This window comes from Syngnathoides biaculeatus, chromosome 9 (assembly GCF_019802595.1).
Source record: "Syngnathoides biaculeatus isolate LvHL_M chromosome 9, ASM1980259v1, whole genome shotgun sequence".
NCBI classification, from domain to species: domain Eukaryota; kingdom Metazoa; phylum Chordata; class Actinopteri; order Syngnathiformes; family Syngnathidae; genus Syngnathoides; species Syngnathoides biaculeatus.
This window is the reverse complement of record NC_084648.1, coordinates 12,101,809-12,123,888: the sequence shown is the minus strand read 5'-3', so window position 1 is coordinate 12,123,888 and position 22,080 is coordinate 12,101,809. Positions and strand designations below refer to the sequence as shown.

The window sequence follows — 22,080 nt, the reverse complement described above, 5'->3', positions numbered from 1 at the left end:
GGGGACCACTGTTTCCAAGGTGAATGTTGGTAATACACTAAGTGGACATGCACCTATGATGAAAATTTTCAGACCCCTCCATGATTTCTAAGTGGGAGAACTTGCAATATACCAGGGTGTTCAAATACTCATTTTCTTCACTGTAAGTCACCAAGTAGTTTACTCATTGTCGTTCAAAGATGCACGCAATCACTGCAATACTGCACCAATCCAAATATGGCAGCGTAACGAGTCAATTGCAGTCATGCCTCGGTGGTAGGTTCGACCCACCAGGTGTTTACCTTTTTGATCAGTCTGAAATGCACTTTTGAAATTTTCATTTTTTCCCGTATTTGTTTTCTCTGCTGTCGTTGCCATCTTCGTGGCGTTTCGTGTGCTTTTCAAACTGGTAGTGTATTTTCTCAATTTTCCCGCTCCTTGAGCCAATTATGTCAACCTCATATTGATGATGTAAGGATATTGTCATTGTGTGTTTGTTCTGCTGAGCTTCACAATGAACTCTCCTGCCATTATCAAACTGGGAGGGCTGGGAGCGAATGAGCTAAAAAAGCACATCCCCGAGGCAGAAAATAAAATCCTCAAGCATTTTTTGACCTCAAAGTACATATTCATTGCAGCCTTAATGTGAATCTATTCCCTTGTCTGCAACATTAATAGATGAATCTTAATTCTTTTAAAAAGGTTAGCATTGTCTTATTCCTCATCTCTTGCATATAAATCTTAGTTCTCTTTAAATATGTTGTCCCTAATATGAATACTTTTTTCCCCATTCTTTAAAGGATGTGAATTTGTAGTTCTTAAAAGATGTTATCATATGAAAAAATATCTCAGATTACAAATCTTCGGTCTCATGAATGGTGTGTCTCCTCTCTAAAATGGAACAAACAAAACTTTTTTTCTAAAACCAAGCAGCAAGGAATCCTTGTTCTGTTCTATAAAACATTTTTGTAAAGAAATCCTACTTTTCATGAGCATGTTCACACATTAATTCGAGTTCTCTTGTCTAAAACACGTCAGCATATGAATTTTAACATTTCCCAAGGTGCCAAGGTTTCTATGTGTTTCAGCTCCATACACTTCAATTTGTGGTAACCATAATGCATTTTTTTTTTCAGCGCCTCTCCGCCGCTCTGGTTGCAGATGGCCATTTATTGTTGCAAATAGGCAGTCTCGAGCTTTTACACCTCAGGTCAATGAATGGCTGAGCGCAGTCATTTCGCCAAACACTGATTACCAGATGTTTTTTTTTTCTCTCCGAGGAACACGGTCGGAATACTCATGAAGCCGTCCTGACAGGCCCTTGTAGAATTTGTAATGCCATCATGTCTCTTTCTAATAACACCAATTAAGCAGTAATGGATGCCGGATATAAAGCCAACAACAATAATCGAGACGCTCAAAAGATACGCCCTGAGTTTTTGCGAGCATTTCCATCTGGCATTTCCCAGAACAGTCTTCGCCGTTAGGTGCGTTCAGGTTTATTGCAAATCCGAGCACACTGAAAAGGCTTTCAATGCTGCAGCATTATTCAAACATGTACAGTATAAAAGACCGGATTTTAAATGTCACTTAAAAACATTGTGCCCCACCCCCTACCCCCAAGGGTCACCGGAGGATGGCGGCAAACCGTTCCAGTGTCCTGTGTGCGGCCTGGTCATCAAGCGCAAGAGCTACTGGAAGAGACACATGGTCATCCACACGGGCTTGAAAAGCCACCAGTGTCCACTGTGTCCCTTCCGTTGTGCCCGCAAAGACAATCTCAAATCCCACATGAAGGTGAGGTTGATGGTTACACCCCCCTGTGTCAAATCATGTACAGCAGACCCTGAACATTTCTGAATGTGATCTTACATTGTGAAAAATATGCCCTTTTGTCACGAGGCTACCTTGTGTACTTGCTGTTGGCGCTCTTCCATTGTTAAAAAAAATAGGCAATAACTTGGTACTGTAGAACTATTGTGGTCCAATTAAAAAAAAAAAAAAAACTGCTAAAAGTGCATGAGCGACTGTGCCCTTACATTTTTGTCTCACTTCCCCTGAGCAGCAGCATATCTGAAGCGCGCTCATAACTCTGAATTTTGGCTCACAACTCCGAGCAGAATAGTGACCAAGTTGGGGTACTCGTAATCCAAGGTACAACTGTATCTGATTAGAGAAAATATTTATTCTGTGATTTCATTTTCTGTAAGGGTGGCACAGTGTACATATTACTCATAGTTCAAATCCAGCCTCGCTTGTGTGGAGTTTGCATGTTCCATCCGTGCCTGCGGGCGTTTCTCTGGTTGGGCTAGGCTCCAGCATGCTCATTCATGACCTTAGTGAGGATAAGCGGTACGGGAAATGAATTAATGAATGTTTTCTGTCAAAGTTAATGCAAGTTCAGACTCGCTTGCTGACTTGCTAGTGTAAAAAAAAAAAAAAAACAAGTTTCAGGTCTTGTTTGGCATCAGCAGAAATCCCAGAGGATAACACAAAGAGCTAAACCTGTTTGGAATATTATCAGTGTCATTTGATTTTACCATAAGCACAGAGGAAAAATCTCTTAAAATGAAAAAAAAATAAAAATTCTTTTACGATATAACAAACGCTATTAAATGCTGTTTTAAGGAAAAAGCATAAAATGACAAGAAACTTTAGAGTTAGTAGTTATAGTCATTTTTAATTTTATTTTGCTTCATGTAGCAGTCCAAAATATTAGGAGCAAGCTTCTCAAGTGAAAAAATTACGGGGTGGGCCTTGTGATTTAGTCTTTTTTTTTTTTTTTAAGTGTCCATTTGCAAAAGCAGTCATTTAGTCACATCTTGGACATTTTTGACCTGAGGTACAGTATGTACTTCCAAGCCATAAATATTTTGCCGAACTCACTGTGTACTACCACCTCCTGGTCCCACATGCTCTTTTGTCATTTACAGGGTTCGTACGCGTCCCTAAAAGTCCCTTAAAACCCCTAAATTTTCGAAGGTGCATTTAGGGGCTCCTAAAAGTCCTTGAAATCCGCGAAAAGCGGTCAAGCCCCTAAAAAGGCCTTAAATTATAAAAAATCAAAGGGAGGACCTCTACCGCCAAAATTCTCCTGAAAAAAAAAAATCTTTTATTTAAAAAAAAAATAGCGATCCGTCTGGCGTCTAAAACAGCCGGAAATTGTCAACGGAAGTCACCGTGTTGACAACGAGTCGCCATCTTGTCGTCGATATTCCATTGTTCGTTTCCGTGAGTTGGCATTTCACTTCGTCTTCATTACGTCTTTCATCCAACTTGTATCATGGGGAAGTGCATTTTTCAAGATGCTTGGGTTCAAAGTAAGGAGTTTGGAAGCTGGGTTCGTCGAGATGCAAAAGATCGGCACATGTTTTACTGCCATCTGTGCAAGCAGAGCTACCGGCTAGGAAAGATGGGCGTCAAAGCGCTGGAGTCGCACCGGAAAAAAAGGAGACACGCTGATTTGGCGAAGACTCTCTCATCTTCCATTGGTATGAATCTGTTTGTAAAATATAAAGATAGTGAAGGATCAACTTCAGGCAGTGGTACTAGCAGTGCATGCGCACCTACAGTTGTCCAGCCATCGACTTCAACCAGCCAGAAGTCAGGCTCTATGAACGTAGTTCAATACACGAAGGCGGACTCGTTAAAGGGAGAGATCGTGTGGACTTTAAAAGGGATCTGCAGCCATTACAGTTCCAAATCTTGTGAAAATAATTTGAAAGTGTTTGCAGTCATGTTCCCAGACAGTGACATTGCTAAAGACTACCACTGTGGGGAAAGGAAGACTTCGTACCTGGCTACATTTGGCATCACTGCCCACTTTTCATCTCTACTGCCTCAAAGCCAGAATAGAGACTGACATATCTACGCTTATTGAGAAGGCTGACAGGCTGTGTGAGGAGGCAGAAGAAAAGAGGAATCTGAGGTTTATCACCGAGGCCAATGCACTCAGAGGCAGAGCAAAGGACAAGAGAGCCTCTTTGGCACCTCTGCAGCAGCAAATAGAGGAGGCACTGGATAGGCTCAAGGAGCTAGAGTAGGGGTGCTGAGAGAGACATCAGTAGAAGACATTTGTGTATATAGTTGCAATTGTAGTTAGAATCAGTTTTTCTGTATACTGTTATGTGAAGACGTTGACAATGCTCATATCAATGAGAAGTACCACAAGGGGCGACAGGCGATCACTGTCACAGGTACTGAGGTACTGGAACATTTGATGAACCAAGAACAGCCGATGGCACCATTGGGTGAGTCTTTTTTCCTCACTCTTGATTTCCCTAAATTTTTCGTGTCTGCCCTAATTTTTTTCCGTGTCAGCCCCTAAGAATGGCCCTAAAAAGCCCTTAAATTTTTTGGGTCCGACTGAGTATGAACCCTGCATTTAGAAATTGTACACGATGACTTTGGCAAAACATTTGTGGCTTGGAAGAACATACTGATACTGTACCTCAGGTCAAAAATGTCCAACCTATGACTGAATGTAAATGGTTACTATATCAAACTTCATGATCTCTAAGGTAGAACTGTACTGAAATCCACTTTTAATTTGACTTCCCTTTGCAGGTACATCAGCACCAAGACCGGGGCGAGACCTTCCAGTGTGAACTCTGCCCCTTCACTTCCTCCCGTCACTTCAGCCTGAAGCTTCACATGCGCTGCCACCAGCACTTTCCCCGTACCGATGTCAAGGTGAAAGAGGAGCTCACCACTGACACTGAAGGCGAGGGCTCCCTGATGGGCGACTCCAGCGGTACCGCCGATCCGAGGGGGGCGGAGGTGTCCCCGCTGCATCCGGACGCCCGCTTGCAGTCTTCCCCGCCGGGCGAGGCTTCCTCCAATCACGTCCACATCAAAGAGGAGCCCCTGGAGCGGGACCTATCTGTGCTGTCCCCGTTTAGCGTCACCAGGGAGCGGCCCAAGAGTAGTGCCAATTCCTTGGACCTGCCTGGCATCGTCGGGGTACGCTCCAGCCCCAGTGGTCCGACCACGGCCTCGCTCTTCAGCCCAGACATCACGACCAAGACGGCCACTGACCTGCTTATGAAGCTATCAGGTTAGTACGTATTAATAGTAGTGTTGCGCATTAATACAAAATAGTGTAAAATTATTAGAAACATTTTTTTGAATTTGATCTGCTCTTGCCAGGAATTGAACTCACCCAGCTGTTTTCAAGCACATGGCTAAATTACATGCAATTTTTATGTGTCCTGATGCATGTAACTGGCCATGTGGCTCGCGGTCTGTTGCTTTCGATGTCCGTTGCACAGTATCTGAGTCCGTTGAAATGAGGTTCCACTGTATACGGTTCTAATGGAATAGCTAGGATGCGTTCTGTTTGTGCATTCACTAAATGAGCGGTTACATCGTCATTTACACCCTCGAAAATATGACAGCTTCAAAACAGAGCTGTTGTGCAATGAATATCTTGTTTGAACAACTTCTAAGTTGTTGTCATCATTTACTGTTCTAAACAGGGCGACACAGTGGCGCAACTTGTTAGAGCGTTGGCCTCACAGTTCTGAGACCGGGGTCCAAATCCCGACCTCGCCTGTGTGGAGTTTTTAATGTTCTCTCCGTGCCTGCGTGGTTTTTCTACGGGCGCTCCGGTTTCCTCCCTCATCCCAAATAGATGCATAAATTGTAAACTTTAACTTGCCCCTATATTTGATTGCGAGTGCGACTCTTGTCTGTCTCCACGTGCCCTGCGATTGGCTGGCAGCCAGTTCAGCATGTACCCCGCCTGTGAGTCTGAATGGTTGTCAGTCTGTAGAAGTAACCCTAATCCAAACCGTGACCCAGCGACCAGTTAGGGGTCTGGCCTTTCTCCTGGAGTCAACTGGGAAAGGCTTCAGTGCTCCCCAACCCTGAATAGGATGTATTGAGAATGGATTGATGGATGTTATAGGAATCGTAGCCCTCTAAAATTTTCAGCATATAGCTACAGTTATGAACCAAATATCAGACCACCCATGGGACCCATGCTCCTACCCGAATGCAGAGAGAGGCTACCCTCTCATCCACCGGCGTGAACCCCACAGGCACTGAGCCAAGGGGCAGTAACTATACCCACACTAGCTCGGCGCCTTTAAACTGCAAATTCATAGCATGTCATCCTGGGGTTAGTAGACCAGCTAGGAAATCTCAGTTTCAGATGCGTTCTGTGCATGAAAGCAAAACAAAAAAAGAAAAATACTTTAAATTACTCTACACTGACTTATGAGAAAAATACAAATGATTTCATCAGGGACTCCACGCTGGATAACAACGAGCTGCCATTATGTTTGAGGATAGGTTTTTGTTGGCTTTCGAACTTTGAAAGAATTGGGAAAACTTGACAAACATGTTGTTCTGTGAAAATATTAAGTCATGATGCTGTTTAGATGTTTTTTTTTTCTCCCCGAGTGTTGCAGAATATGAAAAGAAGCACTAGGAGACAACAACGAGATTGACGGGAAAAGGTTAGGTGAGGTTCGGCTGCAGGGTCGAGGCTACGGCTGCCAATCTCGGATTTAATGCTGCGTAATTAGATTGAGATCTTCTGGAGAAAAAAAAACAGGAACATTAGATTAATTAAAAATGTATGCATAATTCATAATTAAAAGGGAATTTATAATTTGAAATGATTAGCGCCCTCGGCTCGCCATCCTGTGACCCAGCCAGGATGAGCTGCTGGGACTACGACAACTCAGTTAACTCTACCCCCAACCGCCTCCACCCACCCCCCACCACCGCCCATTTCGTGCCCTCAACTCCAAATGGATGCCCCCCGGGTGCCAGTTGCACTTCACTCCCAGACTGCACAATGAAGCCCGGCCTCCTCCAGGGAGGAGCTAGCGGTGACTCCTTCCAATGTCAGTCCAGTGTCAAGCAGCGGACATTTTAAGATGGGTCAGTCATTCAAGGACAATGTGAGTGGACATAAAAAATGAAAAGAAGACAGGATGATTATGGACTTTAATGGATAATGCTCCTTTGATCACAAAGTTCCCCCTTTGTCAAAATAAGCGGGGTGATCGTAAGATGTGGGGCTCAGATCTTTTTAAAACAATGGTGCCGGCACATGGGCAGGCAAGGTGAAGGAGTTCCTCATGGGACCGAGGAACTCCATTTCTCCCTGCAAAGCCAGATTGTGTTCACTGGTCGCTCATTCGTTCTACCTTTTTTTACACGCCTCGGTCCCTTAAGGCCAGTCAAGGGAGGTGCAGGGTGAAAGATATAAAGACAGGACAGATGAAGTGACATCTGAGCAAGTGAGAGACTGCAAAGCGAGGAGTTGCATCCACTTCCTTAGGCATAAACAAACCAGTGAACTCCTCCTGAACCTTACCATAATTTTATTTTTTTCTTCTTTTTTGGGGGGGGCGGAGGAGGCGGGCAGCCCACAGATCCTACTTCTGATGACATATTGGGATGAAAAACCAGTCAACTCATCCTAAATAAATCTTTAAGTTCTATCTTACAAGGATGCAGTTGTCTCGTGGGTCCTTCGAGCTGGGAATGGCCAAGGATCACACTTCTGACACCACAATGCAATGAAAACAAAAGTCATTCTTATTACTGCTGCTGTCTGTCACATAGATAAAGTTGCTTGTCTCGGGAATCTTTCCAATAGATACTTTTCACATGACTCATGACGTCACGTGACTTTGGTTTACCACTTCCACTGGACAGCAAAACTACAATACAACTCGCGTGTTTTAGTGATCTTTTTGTGAATATTGGCTTCCTTATAAGCGTCTTACGGCCTTTTCGTTATGGTATTTCATTGTGTGGCTTATGGTTGCAAGAACAGACAGAAAAAGGGTTCTGACACTTCAGGCATTGTTTACCTTTTGCTGGGCATTCAGCTAATTTACTGTGGTATCCTCCACACTTGTTACATATTTTTACGGAGGTCTTTGGCTGTCAATAGCACCCGCAGTGAAACTTTGCTTTCCAGGTTTGCGGTGGATAACGTGAACCTCGTGGCTGTCGCTAGCCCTAGCCTTTAGTTGTGCACTTTTGCTAACTCGTGGGAGCTGGCTATGGCGATCGCTTTTTTCGAGCGTGTCCGCTCCGGCCCCTGGCTGAGTAACTTTTCGCGCACAGTCGGTGGGTTGGTAGCAAAAAATATGGAGTCTCTAAACCATCTCATCGGTGTTTGTGTCGTTACAGTCTTTAACCAACAGCTTGAGTTCTGTCACAAAGTGTTCAAATGACTCACATTTACCTTGTGTCTTCTCGTGAAACTTATATCTAGCAAATATGGGTTTGCTTCCGGAGTGAGGTAATCAGAGAATTTTTCGTAATAAGTTTTTAGCAATTTATCTTCGTCTGTGGTCAGTACGTATCCACGTATTCCTGAAATCCCGTCCTTAATCACCGATACACAGCAAGAGGAAATGGCACTTTTCCTCTTCACCTATGTTTTTAAGCAGTCTCGTGAACATGAGTTTGGCGTGTTGCTTGAATCGCTGCCACGCATCTGGTAAATTGGATGAGTTGGAAGGAACACTGAACGCCTCCTCGTTCGTTTTTCTTTTCTGTGAGTCCGTAGTTATACTTCCGGCACTCTGGCACCATGTTATGATCTTGGTGTCGTGTTATTGAATAACGTAGATGTGAGTCCAACTGTACTTTTTAATGTGGATGATGTTTATTTCGCACCCCCCCCAACCTCTCTAGCTCACTTTCTTATCGTCCTGTCTCGTCGCGCCCCGCTGACATCGACGCAATACTCTCGAGTTTCACATGTGGCTTCTTTCGTTTTTCTTTCTTTATTCCTCACGCTAGCACAAGTGTCTCAATCACTTCTGGTTACAGTGTTTGTTTGTCAGAGGACTTTCAAGATAAAAGATCAAACGATAACCGTGGCCAAAGCGTTACAGTATACATTTATCGCTTCCTAGCCATGATGTGTAGGCACGGTCTTTCCGTCTAAAACAAACAAACACGTGGTCGGCGTGACGTCAGTGAAAATATCTATTGGGGGACACTATGGATCCCACTTCTGACACTATGTTGTGATCAAAAAGACAGACAACTGGTAATTATCACAAGGGATCCCGTCTCAAGGGGCCTTCCAACTGGGCAGGCCACGGATCCCACTTTTGACATATTGGCATTCAAACATATATCTATATTTTCGGGGTTTTCTTCTGAGAATCACAGTGATACACTTTGATTTCGTACGACCACATGCTGAAAGACCCCTCAGCCATCCAACGTGATCCACATTTTGATTTGGAGATGAAAGCCACGTGTCCCTCCCCCCATCCCTGCGCCCAGTGGACCAGACTTAATCATGACAGTGGGCATCCTCCAGACACCATCCCTCCCAACCCCCCGCTGCGCTGACATAGGCACTGCGAAGCTTGACCTTGGCTGGGTGTGAGTAATTGGCATGCAGGGCATTGTGGGAGGTGTTGCAGCTCTTATGATTGTTGTTCCTCTCAGGAGAATACTGTGCATATAATGCTTTCCTTACAATGCGGCAAACACCACAGGCAGAAATATAACCGTCTCCACGTAACACAGAGAACAGGAGCAATATGTGCTTTCGCGCTTCATTTTTGAATGTCATCAATTTGGATCTAATTGCGATTAACAATTCTGTTGAACGAGCCTCCTTGGCTAATTATCCACTTGAAGAACAGCTCAAAACCTTAAAGGACACAGAAATGTATAATTTTTTTTACACGCAATATCAAACAGTCAGAATTGAAGGTCTCTGTTTTCCTTTGGCCAGAAAACGCTGAAGATACGAGATTAGAGTACACTTAACACCTCCTCGTCACACGCTGATTGAAATTACTCAGTGGTTCTGTCTCGTTACAAACTGGGGGCAGATCAAGGGCATTACAATGAAGTGAGGGTTGTTACTCTGTTTCCTACTTAAATGTTGTTGCTCGATTTTTTTTTTTATTTTTTTTATTTTTTTTTATTACCCCTGTTAATGCAGTGTTCCCAAATAAGGTGCTCTGGCACAGTAGTGTAGAGCAGTTTGGGGAAGTCTCTAGATTACATAATTTAATTACAAAACATTACTGGAAGAAAATGTCACTAAATTACGGTTGCCTTTGGGAATTTTCATGATTACATTGTAGTTAAATTTTTGAAAAAGTGCTGCAAAAGTGCCGTTTTTATTTTTTAGCCTAATTTAAAACTTCTAAGGTCATCTCTGTCCTGGTCTATTACACAGTTTTTCCAAATATGACCTTCAACTGCCACCTTGTGTTGCAATATATTAGTTGGTTTGAGATTTGGAAAATGTTGGACTCATAGATACACTTTTGAACACAAAACTAAAATAACATCAAGTTTTGGACAGTTTTTATAATTTACTGCTTTTAAGGGAAAATTCACTTATCTGAATTGTTATTTGTTATTTGATATTGGCTAATTGTGTACTTTTGCTATTAGGTCAACTTGTTATGGTATAGTTTGGTTTTCTATCTGCTGTTACACAAAAAACAAAAACTTTAGTAGTTTTGTTTCTTATTTGTGTAAAGGGCAAATGTGTGGTTAATTCCAAAATAATGATCCATGGCTTTAATCGACTTTTCAAGGGCCAAAGGGTCCTGTTGGTGCATTCATTCAAAATGAATGAAAATGCAAAGAAAAGCAAATTCATTTCTATAGCGCATTTTACACAATGTGCTTTAAATGATCTATGATACATGTAATTAGATATATTATTTAGAGAATATAATTGAAATAGTTACTAATGCTGTATTTATTGTGTACAAGGTAACTTGTAGTTATAACTAACTACATTTCCAAAGTAATGTTTCCAACGTTGCATGAGAGCTCGTCACTGGTGCTGTGGGAAATGTTCCCATTTCGTTTAATTTTTCTGAAAAATACTATTTCCTATAAATCTATTTTGTTCATCTATCTATACCAATGATGTATAATTGGCAGAACAACGAAATGCTCTCCCATTAGATGACAGAAGGCGCAATAAACGTTTTATCTTTTGCCATCTGCAGGACAGAATAAGTCACTGCTTCCTGGAGTATAAAAGATTTTTGTCGAATTAAACAGGTCCAGATTTTGTACTGTATAAATGTGACTAAATTGAGACCTCATGATTTCACTCTTCATGATAAATGTTGAGGAACCACTGTTTTAGTAACTTAAAAAAAAAAATCAAGAAGCATCAAATCCTTGAATTTTTTTGTCGGTTTTGGGAAATACAAAATGAGAGCACTTGTAAGGTTAAGAAGCTGTTGTCAGCCACCATCTCAGGCCCAGAAAATCACATGCAGATGAAGCCAAGCAAACTCCAGCTCCTGACATCACTCACTCGCCCACGCTCCTTAGAGGCACACATCCAACACACAAATATTACAGTACATACAGAAATTAATACACTACTCTTTTGTAACTATAAAATGCAATTTTTCTTTATAACAAACAAAATATGGCGGCACGTTGGAAAAACTTTAACGCGCATCTGCCTCTCAGTTCTGAAGAGCCGGGTTCAAGTCCGGCCTCGCCTGTGTGGTGATTGCGTGGGTTTTCTCCAGGTACTCTGGTTTCCTCCCACATGCCCAAAACATGCAACATTAATTGGACACTCTAAATTGCCCCTAGGTGTGATTGGGAGTGCGGTTGTCTCGATGTGTCCTGCGATTGGCTGGCAACCAGTTTAGGGTGTACTCCGCCTCCTGCCAGTTGACAGCTCGGATAGGCTCTGGCACTCCCCGTGACACTTGTGAGGATAAACAGCTATAAAAATGGATGGATGCACAGTAGATTGAATGCAAACTTTAAATTGCCCATAGGTGTGCATGTGAGTGTGAATGGGTATTTGTCTATATGTGCCCTGTGAGGGGCGGCACGGTGGATCACCTGGTAAAAGCGTTGGCCTCACAGTTCTGAAGTCCCCAGTTCAACCCGCCTGTGTCTTCTCCCCATGCCTGCATGGTTTTTCTCCGGGCACTCCGGTTTCCTCCCACACCCCAAAAACATGCAACATTAATTCGAGACTCTAAATTGCCCCTAGGTGTGAATGTGAGTGTGGCTGTTGTCTGTCTCCATGTGCCCTGCGATTGGCTGGCAACCAGTTGAGGGTGTACCCCGCCTCCTGCTCGTTGACAGCTGGGAAAGGCTCCAGCACTCCTTGGGACCGTTGTGAGGATAAGCGGCAAAGAAAATGGATGGATGGATGAATGCCCTGCAAGGATAAATGGATAGATGGAACAAACTCATAACAAAAACAGCTGTGGTGGTTTTGGGGCAGCTGGAACAGATAAATGGCATTTCAATTGATTTAATATAAGTACAAGTAAAGTTAAGTTCAAGATTGGTCACGGAATGTTTTATAATTGTAAATCAAAGCATCACTGTATGTTGAATCCACGATGTAGGTGAACCGTGATATAGCAGGGGAACGAACGGTTTGGTGACCTAGATACGTAGCACAAGGAGTAGACAAAGGGTCAAAACGCATGGACAAATATTCATAATAGAGTGGGCAAGTGCGATGAAGTGGGCGTACTACTGGTATAATGGAAACAGTCTGTCCTTGATGACATTGTACTTGATATATTTAGAGTCCTTGTCTCCTTTGTCGCTCTCTATATATGTCGTGGATCTGAATAGCCTTCCCATTTCCTGCTCCGCATGAGAGCGTACACACGGGAAGGGCCGTTGAGCCTGACCTCTCTTGTCCATACATCTCCTCTGCAGCCATCAGTATCACTGTCTGGCGTCTAGCACGCTGTCAACTCCTGTTGGGTTCTCAAACCCACCCCGGCGCAGTCCCGCACTTTTCCCTCCTTCTTCCTCCGGTATAAAACAGCAGCCAATTGTCAGAGGGAGAGCAGGCCGGCGTGACAGAGGTGGAAAGCTAATGAAGTTATTTGACGGCGGGCCTGGCCACGGAGCGAGAGGTGAGGCGCGGCGGACAAGCGCCTGGCAGCTAGACGGATGAGGCGCGAGGCGAGAAAAGCAGGAGGCGGCAGAGATGCGAGCCGCGTAGAACACCAATGTATGTAGCATTGGTGGCAGGTGTCAGAAGGCTGTGATAACACGCAGACAAACTGATAGCGTTGTCGTAGCGGCAGAAAGAGAGCGGAATCTGGAGCTCGGGATGGTCACTCACCCAGAAAGACCCCCTCCCGGTCTGCTCGCTTCACAAGATGACATGGGAGAAAAACCGGCCGCTTGTCTCCCGTGTTTTGTTTATGTGATTCTGAGTCCTTTCATTTCATCCCAAACTCTGGTTCCACTCCGAATGGAATTGAGTCGTACAGTGATTTACAACTTAATTCTTTCTGTGACCACGCTCGTAACTCAAAATGCCTATTTCAAATCATCTTTCCTGTTGAACTGAATGGGAAAGACATAAATCTGTTCCACCGACCTCATAATATATATATTTATATATTTTTTTAAGTTGCAAGCTTGTCTTTTTTCGTGTGTGTTCCTGTCTAACATTGGCGTTACAATCAAGGTCCAGATACACCGTCACAGGATTGACTTGGAAAAAAAATAATATACTGTAACGGCCTTGCATGTCAGCAAGGAAGAGCCGCAGTCACCAATGCATGATACAATGTGAGAACACGCAAACAATTTAATGGCGTTGTCACGGCGGCAGAAAGGGAGCTGACTCCAGAACTCGAGAAGGCTAGTCACCCAGAAACACGACCTCCGTCTGCTTCTCAGCTCGCTTCACAAGATGACATGTGAGAAAAACTGAATGCCTTCCTCAATGTTGTGTTTTGTGAGGCTGACAGACAAATGGCGGCGGTGTGAGCTGAGCTTTGTAGGGATTGAACTGTTACTTCTGTGAAGGACTTGTTCTTTTTGTGAAGGAGGGTGTGAAAAGTTCACCCAAAGCATTAAAATATTTCGTGGAAATGGAATATGGTTATATGGAAAACGTTTGGGCTCTAGCTGAGTCAGCAAAAGTTGTTACACTCAAGGTCCATGTGTAAATGCCTATATGTTATTTATTTTTTTTCCCAAATTTAAACAGCTCACATCCATCTTAGAAAAAAATGTCTGTTACATTCTTCCATCAAAATACACATGCAGAATTACAGTACACTTAATGTGCTCTTGTCAAACTGCTTGAAATCAACAGCGTTTGACGGTGCGGTCCTGCTTCATGCAAATGAGCTCTCGGTCACCCTGCCCCCTGTTCTGCAGTGCAATTGGTGATCACGGCTTTCTTTACCGTGAGGACAGTGAACAACGCTAGCAAATGACCCGACTTAGAATCTTTTCGAGAGATACTGTAAGCTGTCATTAATGTGATTATTTATTTATTGCTTGGGCTTGCTAGTGAAAACTTGATATCTGAGCGCTGTTTGGCGGCAGTGAACTCAACTCACTTCACAATACATCCATCCATCCATTTTCTTTGCCGCTTATCCTCCCGAGGGTCGCGTGAATGAATGTTGGAGACTATCCCAACTGTCAACGGCCAGGAGGTGGGTTACACCCTGAACTGGTTGCCAGCCAATAGCAGGGTACATGGAGACAGACAACAGTTGCAATCGCAATCACACCTAGGAGCAATTTTAGAGTGTCCAATTAATGTTGCATTTTTTTGGGATGTGGGAGGAAACCGGAGTGCCTGGAGAAAATCCACACAGGTGTGATTGTGAGTGCGGCTGTTTTTGTCTCCATGTGCCCTGCGATTGGCTGGCAACTGGTTCAGGGTGTACCCCGCCTCCTGCCCGTTGACAGCTGGGATAGGCTCCGGTACTCTCTGCGACTCTCATAAGGAAAAGGGCAAAGAAAATGGATGGATGGTCACAGAACATATTACTCATATCTCAAGGCACCGCTGTACATATCGAAAGGACCCTTTTAGGCACTTCCTGTACTTAATGTTGATCTGCTAGCTGCAGGTGTTAGCGTACAGAACGTTTCTCTTTGTCATCCCGACAAGTTTCCCGTTGTCAACCCAACAAGGAGCATGACCACGAAACATTGCTGCTCGCAGCTTAAATTTGTCTTCTGTTTTCCCCCTCGTGCATGTGTCTGCTCATGTATTTTTTTCAGGTGTGTTTTTTTTTTTTTAATGTGGGGGAGCAAATGTCTTGTCCCCAGTCTGATCCAACATGGCCTGACACAATTCCAATTAGAGGACGTCCTTCCAGGTGCCGACCAGGTTATACTTAGCCTGCCTACCGACATCCGACGACGTGACATTTCCACCTGGTACGGGCTGTGGCCCCCCACACCACTGCCCGTGAACTTGAAGGTCACTGTACCACCAAGTGCCCTTCCCCCTCGCTTGCCATTCCCCCTCTTGAATTACATGTTCCCCCCACCCAACCACCCACCCACCCACCGGCCAACCACAGTGTGGCTCCGTGGCATCGCTTGCCACACGGGTGGTCTATGACAACAGCACCTGTCACCTTTTAGGTGAGGCTTCTACCTCTAAGGCAAGGATGGTCATTAATCAGAGGGGCCCTGAGTCAGCGCAGATGAATGAGCCGGGATGAAGTGGGTGACGGACCTGTGGTTGCTAGAGATGTTAGGTGAAATGCTCGGGCGGGTGTTGGGGAGTCAGGGGGTAGATTTCTCCTCCCGCCAATGACGAGTGGTCAGGCTCTCAGATCTCATCGTGAGCATTTGTGTGACAGAAATTGTCTAAATTAAGGCATATCACCCGGTCAACCATAGCGTAGTGTGCTTTTTACTTAAAGTTGAAGGTGTTGTCTGTCAAAAAAAAAAAAAAAATGTTTTAGCCGAGTGTGTAATGTGATGCGACAAGAGATAAAAAGTTGACTTCTTTCAGAGGTTGCTCCATGACTAATTATTAATTATTCATCTAAGGCGGATTAGATGTGGCCCAATTTCTGTTGAAAACGTCTGTGAAGTGTTGGTGTGACAGCTCACTCCAGAAGGCTACATCACAGCGAGATTGCCAGTTCAGGATGGCGACGCCGTAATTGATATTGGTTGGATGGGAGTTGCTTTTGAGTCACACTATAGAAGGGAAATTATATATACCATCATTTCCGGCCTATAAACCACAACTTTTTTCACACGCTTTCAACCCTGCGGCTTATGCGGTGATGCGATTAATTTGTGCATTTTTTCTAACGGCCCCAAGGGGGGCACTCGAGCGGAAAAAGTAAGTGAGACCGGTGGAATATATGTGGCAAGAAAGTGACTTTTACCGGTATGTTATTGTTAACCGGCCCTGTTAGCGCTGTGCTAGCATGTTGGTGCTGTGTAACTGCCGTGTCTCAGTGATTTTTTTTTTTTTTTAACCGGTATTTTTTATATTTTAATTTTTTTTACCGCCCCTGTTAGCGCTGTGTTCGCGTGTTGCTGCTGTGTTACTGCCGCGTCTCACTGATTTAGGTAGTTTTTTTTTTTTTTTACTGGCTTTGTTAGTACTGTGCTACCGTGTTGCTACTGTGTAGCTGCCACGGCTGTTTTTTTTTTTTTTTTTTTTTTGTTACCGGTATATATATATTTTTTTTTTTAAACCAGCCCTGTTTGTGTACCTTGTTGTTGCTATGTTAAGCTAAGATAAGGTATAAAAACTTTGAAAACTCTTTCTGTGTACCGTCTTTCTTTGTAAATATCTCCTGTTTCAATGTGGGCACTTGCGGCTTTTACACAGGTGCAGTTTATGTATGTGCCAAATGGTATTTCCTTGATAAATGTTCTGGGTGAGGATTATAAACCATTGCACTCTGTCGGCCGGAAATTACGGTTTGTTTGTGTGTTCTCCTTGGTTTGAACCAATGGTGGCCTAGACATAGCCCTTTAGAATCGTTACCATGTTGGGATAGTTTTATTTAGGCAATTGAGAGGATTTGAATGTCACTCTTTTTCTTTTTTTTTTTTTAACGTATTACCTGGGTATTGGATTGGGACTCTATATCACTGGGACTCAAACTCAGCTAGGGTTAACTATTTAGGAGGAATGAAAACTTGGATTTCCCACTTTTCAAACGCAAATAAAAATCTAAAATCAAATTGAATATTCAGTACGTTTCAATGTTTATGAGGTTGGAATTGCAGGTTTACAAACACAAATCCACCATTTTTTTTTCTTTCCACAGCTGCCAACCAGAGGGAGGCATTGAAGTCGCCCTTCCACCTGAAGGAAGAACCCAAAACAGAGGAAGCCTTAAGTCCTAGACCGGCCTCCCAGTGTCATACCCAGTCGAGCTTCCCAGGGACATTCTGCCAGGATGGGATGACTGTGTCTGTGGCAGCAGCTACTGAACACCCAGGGTCCCTTAAACCGAGGGAAGGGAGCCCCTCAGCTGCAAACAGCTTACTGAGCCAAGACATCAACATGAAAGTGGCCTCAGAGTTGCTGATCAAGCTTTCAGGTACCACGAATAAATAATTAAGGATCTGTACATGTCAGGTTACCACTGTTGGATCCCATCATCTGGTATTTCAAAATTTCTGGGATCAAAGACAAGACTTAAATATTCAGAAAAAATGCCCTGGTATGGACAAGAAAAACATGGCTGCCATCTAAGCATCTGGGTTAGCTGAGCTGCTACAGCACACTGCCAAATCTAGTCTTATCTATGATTAAGAGAGGTGATGCAAATGGCCTGTTCTGGCTGAACTCGAGTGGGAGTGAAGGTGAAGGCACAACCATGCACGCCGCCATCTTAGGGTGTATTTGTGCTACTGTACATGGCTTTGTCTCAAAAGTAAATGAGGGGAGCGTGCCAAACTAAAAGTGACAGATTTGATCAAACTCAAACGGTTTTCAAAAACTGTTCCACCTTTACTAGACATGGGTGTATCGTCACTCAACATTGTATTTTAATGGTTTCAAGCATGCATTAAAGATCTGTATATATGATCTGCACGTTTATTTTGTAGTGGCCGATACATGTGAGATTACGGCGGTACCTCTACTTACAAAATTAATTCGTTCCGACAGTCGTTTTGTCAGTAGAAGCACTTTTAACATATAAATAGAGTAATCCGTTCCGAGCCCCCCCTCAAAGTTGCAAAAAACAAACGAAAAACTCACGAAAAAATTGTACTTTATTACCAATGTGCACTAGTGTGTGACAGGGTGTGAACGCTCTTGCGTGATTTGGTGACTGTAGAGTGTCCCAGCGGAACGAAAAGCGTCATGGGTAAAGATTGACGTCTCTCCTAGCCAGTGGGATGCCAGGAAGATGGTACGTCGATAGCCAATGGGAGAGCAGCTCTATGTCGCCACACAAACCAAGTTACAGGATGTTTACGTTTGGTGGAATTTGGGGGCTGCGAATCCAGAATCTGAGGAGGCGTTTCGTAACCTGAATTTTTAATTACTAGAGACTTTTGTACCGCTGTATCTCCATTTAAAGACATGTTTCCAATTTGATGTTTTTCTTTTTTTCACGCTGCCATGTAACATATCTCAGTTCTGCCACCTGGGGGGGGGGGGGGGGGTCCAGCCTATTAGGTGTGTTCCAGATTGTCTACTGTTTTACGGCAACCTATATAACTTTTGTTTGTTTATTTATTTGTTTGTTTGTTTGTTTATTTGCTTGTTTGTCCATCCATCCATCTTCAGTCAGGTTCCAGGGGGTGTTTTTTAAAGCACCAAAAATTGGAAAATGAGATGTTAGTTTTAACTCAACTAAGACTTTCCCCCTGGTTTTTTGGTAATGTCGCAAAGTGATATTGCCACTAGACTCTGGCGCGTCAGTGCGAAATCACTCTGCCGCTGCTTGTTTTAGTCCAAAATGAGCGTTGAATGCCAGGTCCAGTTGGAGTGTGTTGTTTGTCCTATACTGCGAAGTGACTCTCAGGCAATTTAAAAATGTCAGCTGTTTGCCAACGAGGCTAAGTTCAGCATTTAGCCGATATTCTGAAAATGTCTGAAAAAAATACAAATGTTCTGGGTGGCATGTTTATAATGAACTCAGTAATAAGATGAGACAAAGAAAATACAGCCCTATTCCTGTACTACTGTTGTTGTCCTTTGGGATTTGGCATTTCCTGCAACTCTGGGCAATCATAGTGTCTTCAATTAACCGAGCATACAAGTGTTGGGGATGTGGGAGGAAACCACAGTACCTGGAAAAAACCCACACAGGCAAAGCCGGATTTGGACCCAGGTCTTCAAAGCATGAGGCAGATAGGTTAAAAACTCTGCACCATGCCACCTACATAAAACTGAAGAGAAATATTTATTTTATATGTAAACATCAGATCATTCACCACGTAATTTTATCTAAAGAAATTAGCATAGATGTTATGGTAATGATAACCCCTCTAACAACGGCTACTTTAGCAAACACTGAGCAGCAACACATGCAAATAGCATACAGGAGTACTCAGGGGCATGCTCATTAGGAACAACAAATATGAAATCGGCAAAACATGGTACTGTATTTCAATGTAGCATCCTCTTTTTCTTGCTCTGATAATTATGATCCATCAGTTCCAGTTGAGCGCAATGGCTTACAGCCACGCTACCCTGAGAACGCCCGATCTCATCAGATCTCGGAAGCTAAGCGTGTTTGGCCCTGGTTAGTACTCGGATGGGAGAGCGCCAGGGAATACCAGGTGCTGTAAGTTTCTCTCTCCGCCAAAATGCAGAGGGGTTGTGTCAGGAAGGCCGTCCGGCATAAAACTGTGACAAATATACATGTGTTCATCTAAGATGACATGCTGCGGCGACCCCTAACGGGACAAGCTGAAAGGAAAAGAAGAAGTTCCAATTGAACGCAATGCTACCGGGCTGAATAGATTCATCCAGTAATGCTGGGTTGTGGTGTGAAAGGGCCCCCAGTTATAGCCTCCTGGGTTCAGTGTGAATAAATTCAATTTTTACAGCTGTGGTATTGCAGTTTTGTGTCTGAAATGTTGGCTTTTTTTTTTTTTTTTTGTAAGGGGGCACATCTCCTGTAGGTGTACAACCTCCACTTATTTTATTGTACATGGGCAGTATACTGTATGTTTCTTTCATATAATTTTTACCCTTTTATGATGTTTTTTTCCACATTCCTGCTTGGTTGACCCAGGTTAGGCAAAAGATGGGGAAACGTTCATCCGATGCTCATTCTCTGTCCTCAGAGCACAGTGCCTCTGGTTGCCATGGCAACTCTGGTTAAGGGAGGGTAGATGGAGAGGATTGTGGAGAGTGACAGCCTTGACAAGAGTCTGGACCCTTGAATGACCCCTGGATGGGGGAGGAGAGGGGTGAGGATGAGGAGAAAGGGGCCAGGGAAAGGTCAGCGCGTTCACAGTCACATGTGATTACAGTCACGAGGTTCAAGGGCGTCTGTACAATCACCTCTTCTCTATGTCCACTGCGGAAAAGGTCAATGGCAGAGCAGCCGTAACGCAATAAGGATGCAAAATACGCAAATCACACGGAAGGAGGGGAGTCGGGGGAGCGTTCAGTCCGAGCCAGAACATCACAATATGTCTTAGTTGGATACAGGAAATCCACGCAGCCCATATCATCATTACAGTGAATCCCCATTTCTCATAAAGGTTATGTTCCAGATTGACTGTAATGGGAGAATATCTGCCTTATAAATTAGTTTTACCCATACCATGTGCTTCAAACACAAACGTATTTAAACACACAATTATAAGTATTCCTCAGTGGTTGTTTTCAGTCTTTTGCTGGGAGACAATAATATAACATCACCTTGAGGTAATGGAGAAGACTCGCTCGCTCATACGGTTCTCCCTATATGAGGCTAAGAATGCGAACTTCAAGGTCTTTTGTCACGCCCGGTTGACGTTTACTGTAAAACATGGAGGCGGGGGTTGGGGGGGGATTAAACATTGTGGAGTGAAATACCATCATGTTCACCCAAACCATATAATAACAAAATTCCTCAGATTTAATGCTAACATTATGTATATTCCAAAACAACAGGGACGGGTGAATACAAATTTACATTGATGTTACAGTAATCTTAATAAACCTTAAACACAGAGCAGCAGCATATACACACGGACTATTGAACATTACTCACAAGCATAAATAAGATCTCTCTGCACTGTGGGCAAAGGCTATGACTACAACTTCTTAGGGGACCTTCTCTGCCTCTTCTTTATTATAACTGCACTGTTATAATTATCGTATAGCTCATTGCTGCCCAGCGTATTGTAACACACCATGGTAACACTTAAGGTGCACAACTCTAAATTTGGACTTGGCTGTAGACTACAAAAAAAAAAATCCATACAAAACAATCACTTAAAGATTGTTGATATTCTGTAGCAGAAGCACAAAAGATGAGCCGTGATCCAGCAGCCGTGTTCTCTTCACAGGAAATTAACGTAACCTGTGTTTTCATCATTGCTGCCCATTGTCCAGTAATATGAGTTGGATCATCCCTTTTTTTAACTAGGTCACTTCCCCCTCCCTCGCATCTCCCTACACTGCACTCCATTGCGCCTCAGTTTCATATCAAACATTGGACAACAATGCAACCTCCCCACATCTGTTTTTAAAACAAAACAAAAAAAACAGGCTGCCGGTGTCTGGGGGCTAATTACGCTGGGCTAAGTAGTCCCCGGCACCGGCAGCTAAAAGCGCGCCAGCAGATGGGCACTGCTGTTTGCGGGGCAAGGCGGGGAAGGGGGGGGGGGGCGAGGGTGCCCTGACAGAGTGGTATCAATGCGGGTAACAGCCGCGACGCCCACTCGCCAGCTTGCTGGAGCTGCCGTAGGTGTGAAAATCGCACGTTGTCCTCGCTTTGCCACTTAGGAACAGGGCCCACCGTCTTTTGAGAATATTTCGCTGGCACTCGTTAGCGAGTAAATTAAAAGCCAATCTGACCACCGAGGAGCTTGATCTTAAAATACAAATACCCTGCCTGTGTAGTTCAATTGAAACATAAAAAGGAAAGCCCATTTATTGGCTGTTTATTCTTTTATTTACCGTTGGCTATTGACTGATGAAGTAGTTACGTAAGTACAGTGAACCCCCAGGGACTGAACCTTGTCGCAAATAATGAAAATCTGAAACTAATTGACGCCCGCACCAAAGGGTTTGTGATTACTTATTGATGCGACATGATTAGATGAGGCTATGGCCTGACTAAGATCCTCCTCTCAGTTAATCATAGTTTCTTGGCACTAACATTCCACCAGATGGCAACAAAGTAATGCAGCAGTTAAATTTGTTCTTTTTGCATT

The 22,080-nt window shown here is 43.7% G+C and overlaps 1 protein-coding gene and 1 pseudogene across 2 annotated transcripts in view; both read left to right on the top strand.

Annotated features, from left to right (window-relative positions):
• Nucleotides 1-22,080, top strand: part of znf827 (zinc finger protein 827) — a 91,385-nt gene that overhangs the window by 45,818 nt on the left and 23,487 nt on the right. For both annotated transcript variants that reach the window (XM_061830366.1, XM_061830365.1), the window contains exons 3-5: nucleotides 1,604-1,776; nucleotides 4,546-5,035; nucleotides 17,013-17,288. In XM_061830366.1, coding sequence (XP_061686350.1) covers nucleotides 1,604-1,776; nucleotides 4,546-5,035; nucleotides 17,013-17,288 — 939 coding nt within the window. The remainder of the gene's footprint in view (nucleotides 1-1,603; nucleotides 1,777-4,545; nucleotides 5,036-17,012; nucleotides 17,289-22,080) is intronic.
• LOC133506819 (5S ribosomal RNA) lies at nucleotides 19,379-19,497 on the top strand (annotated as a pseudogene).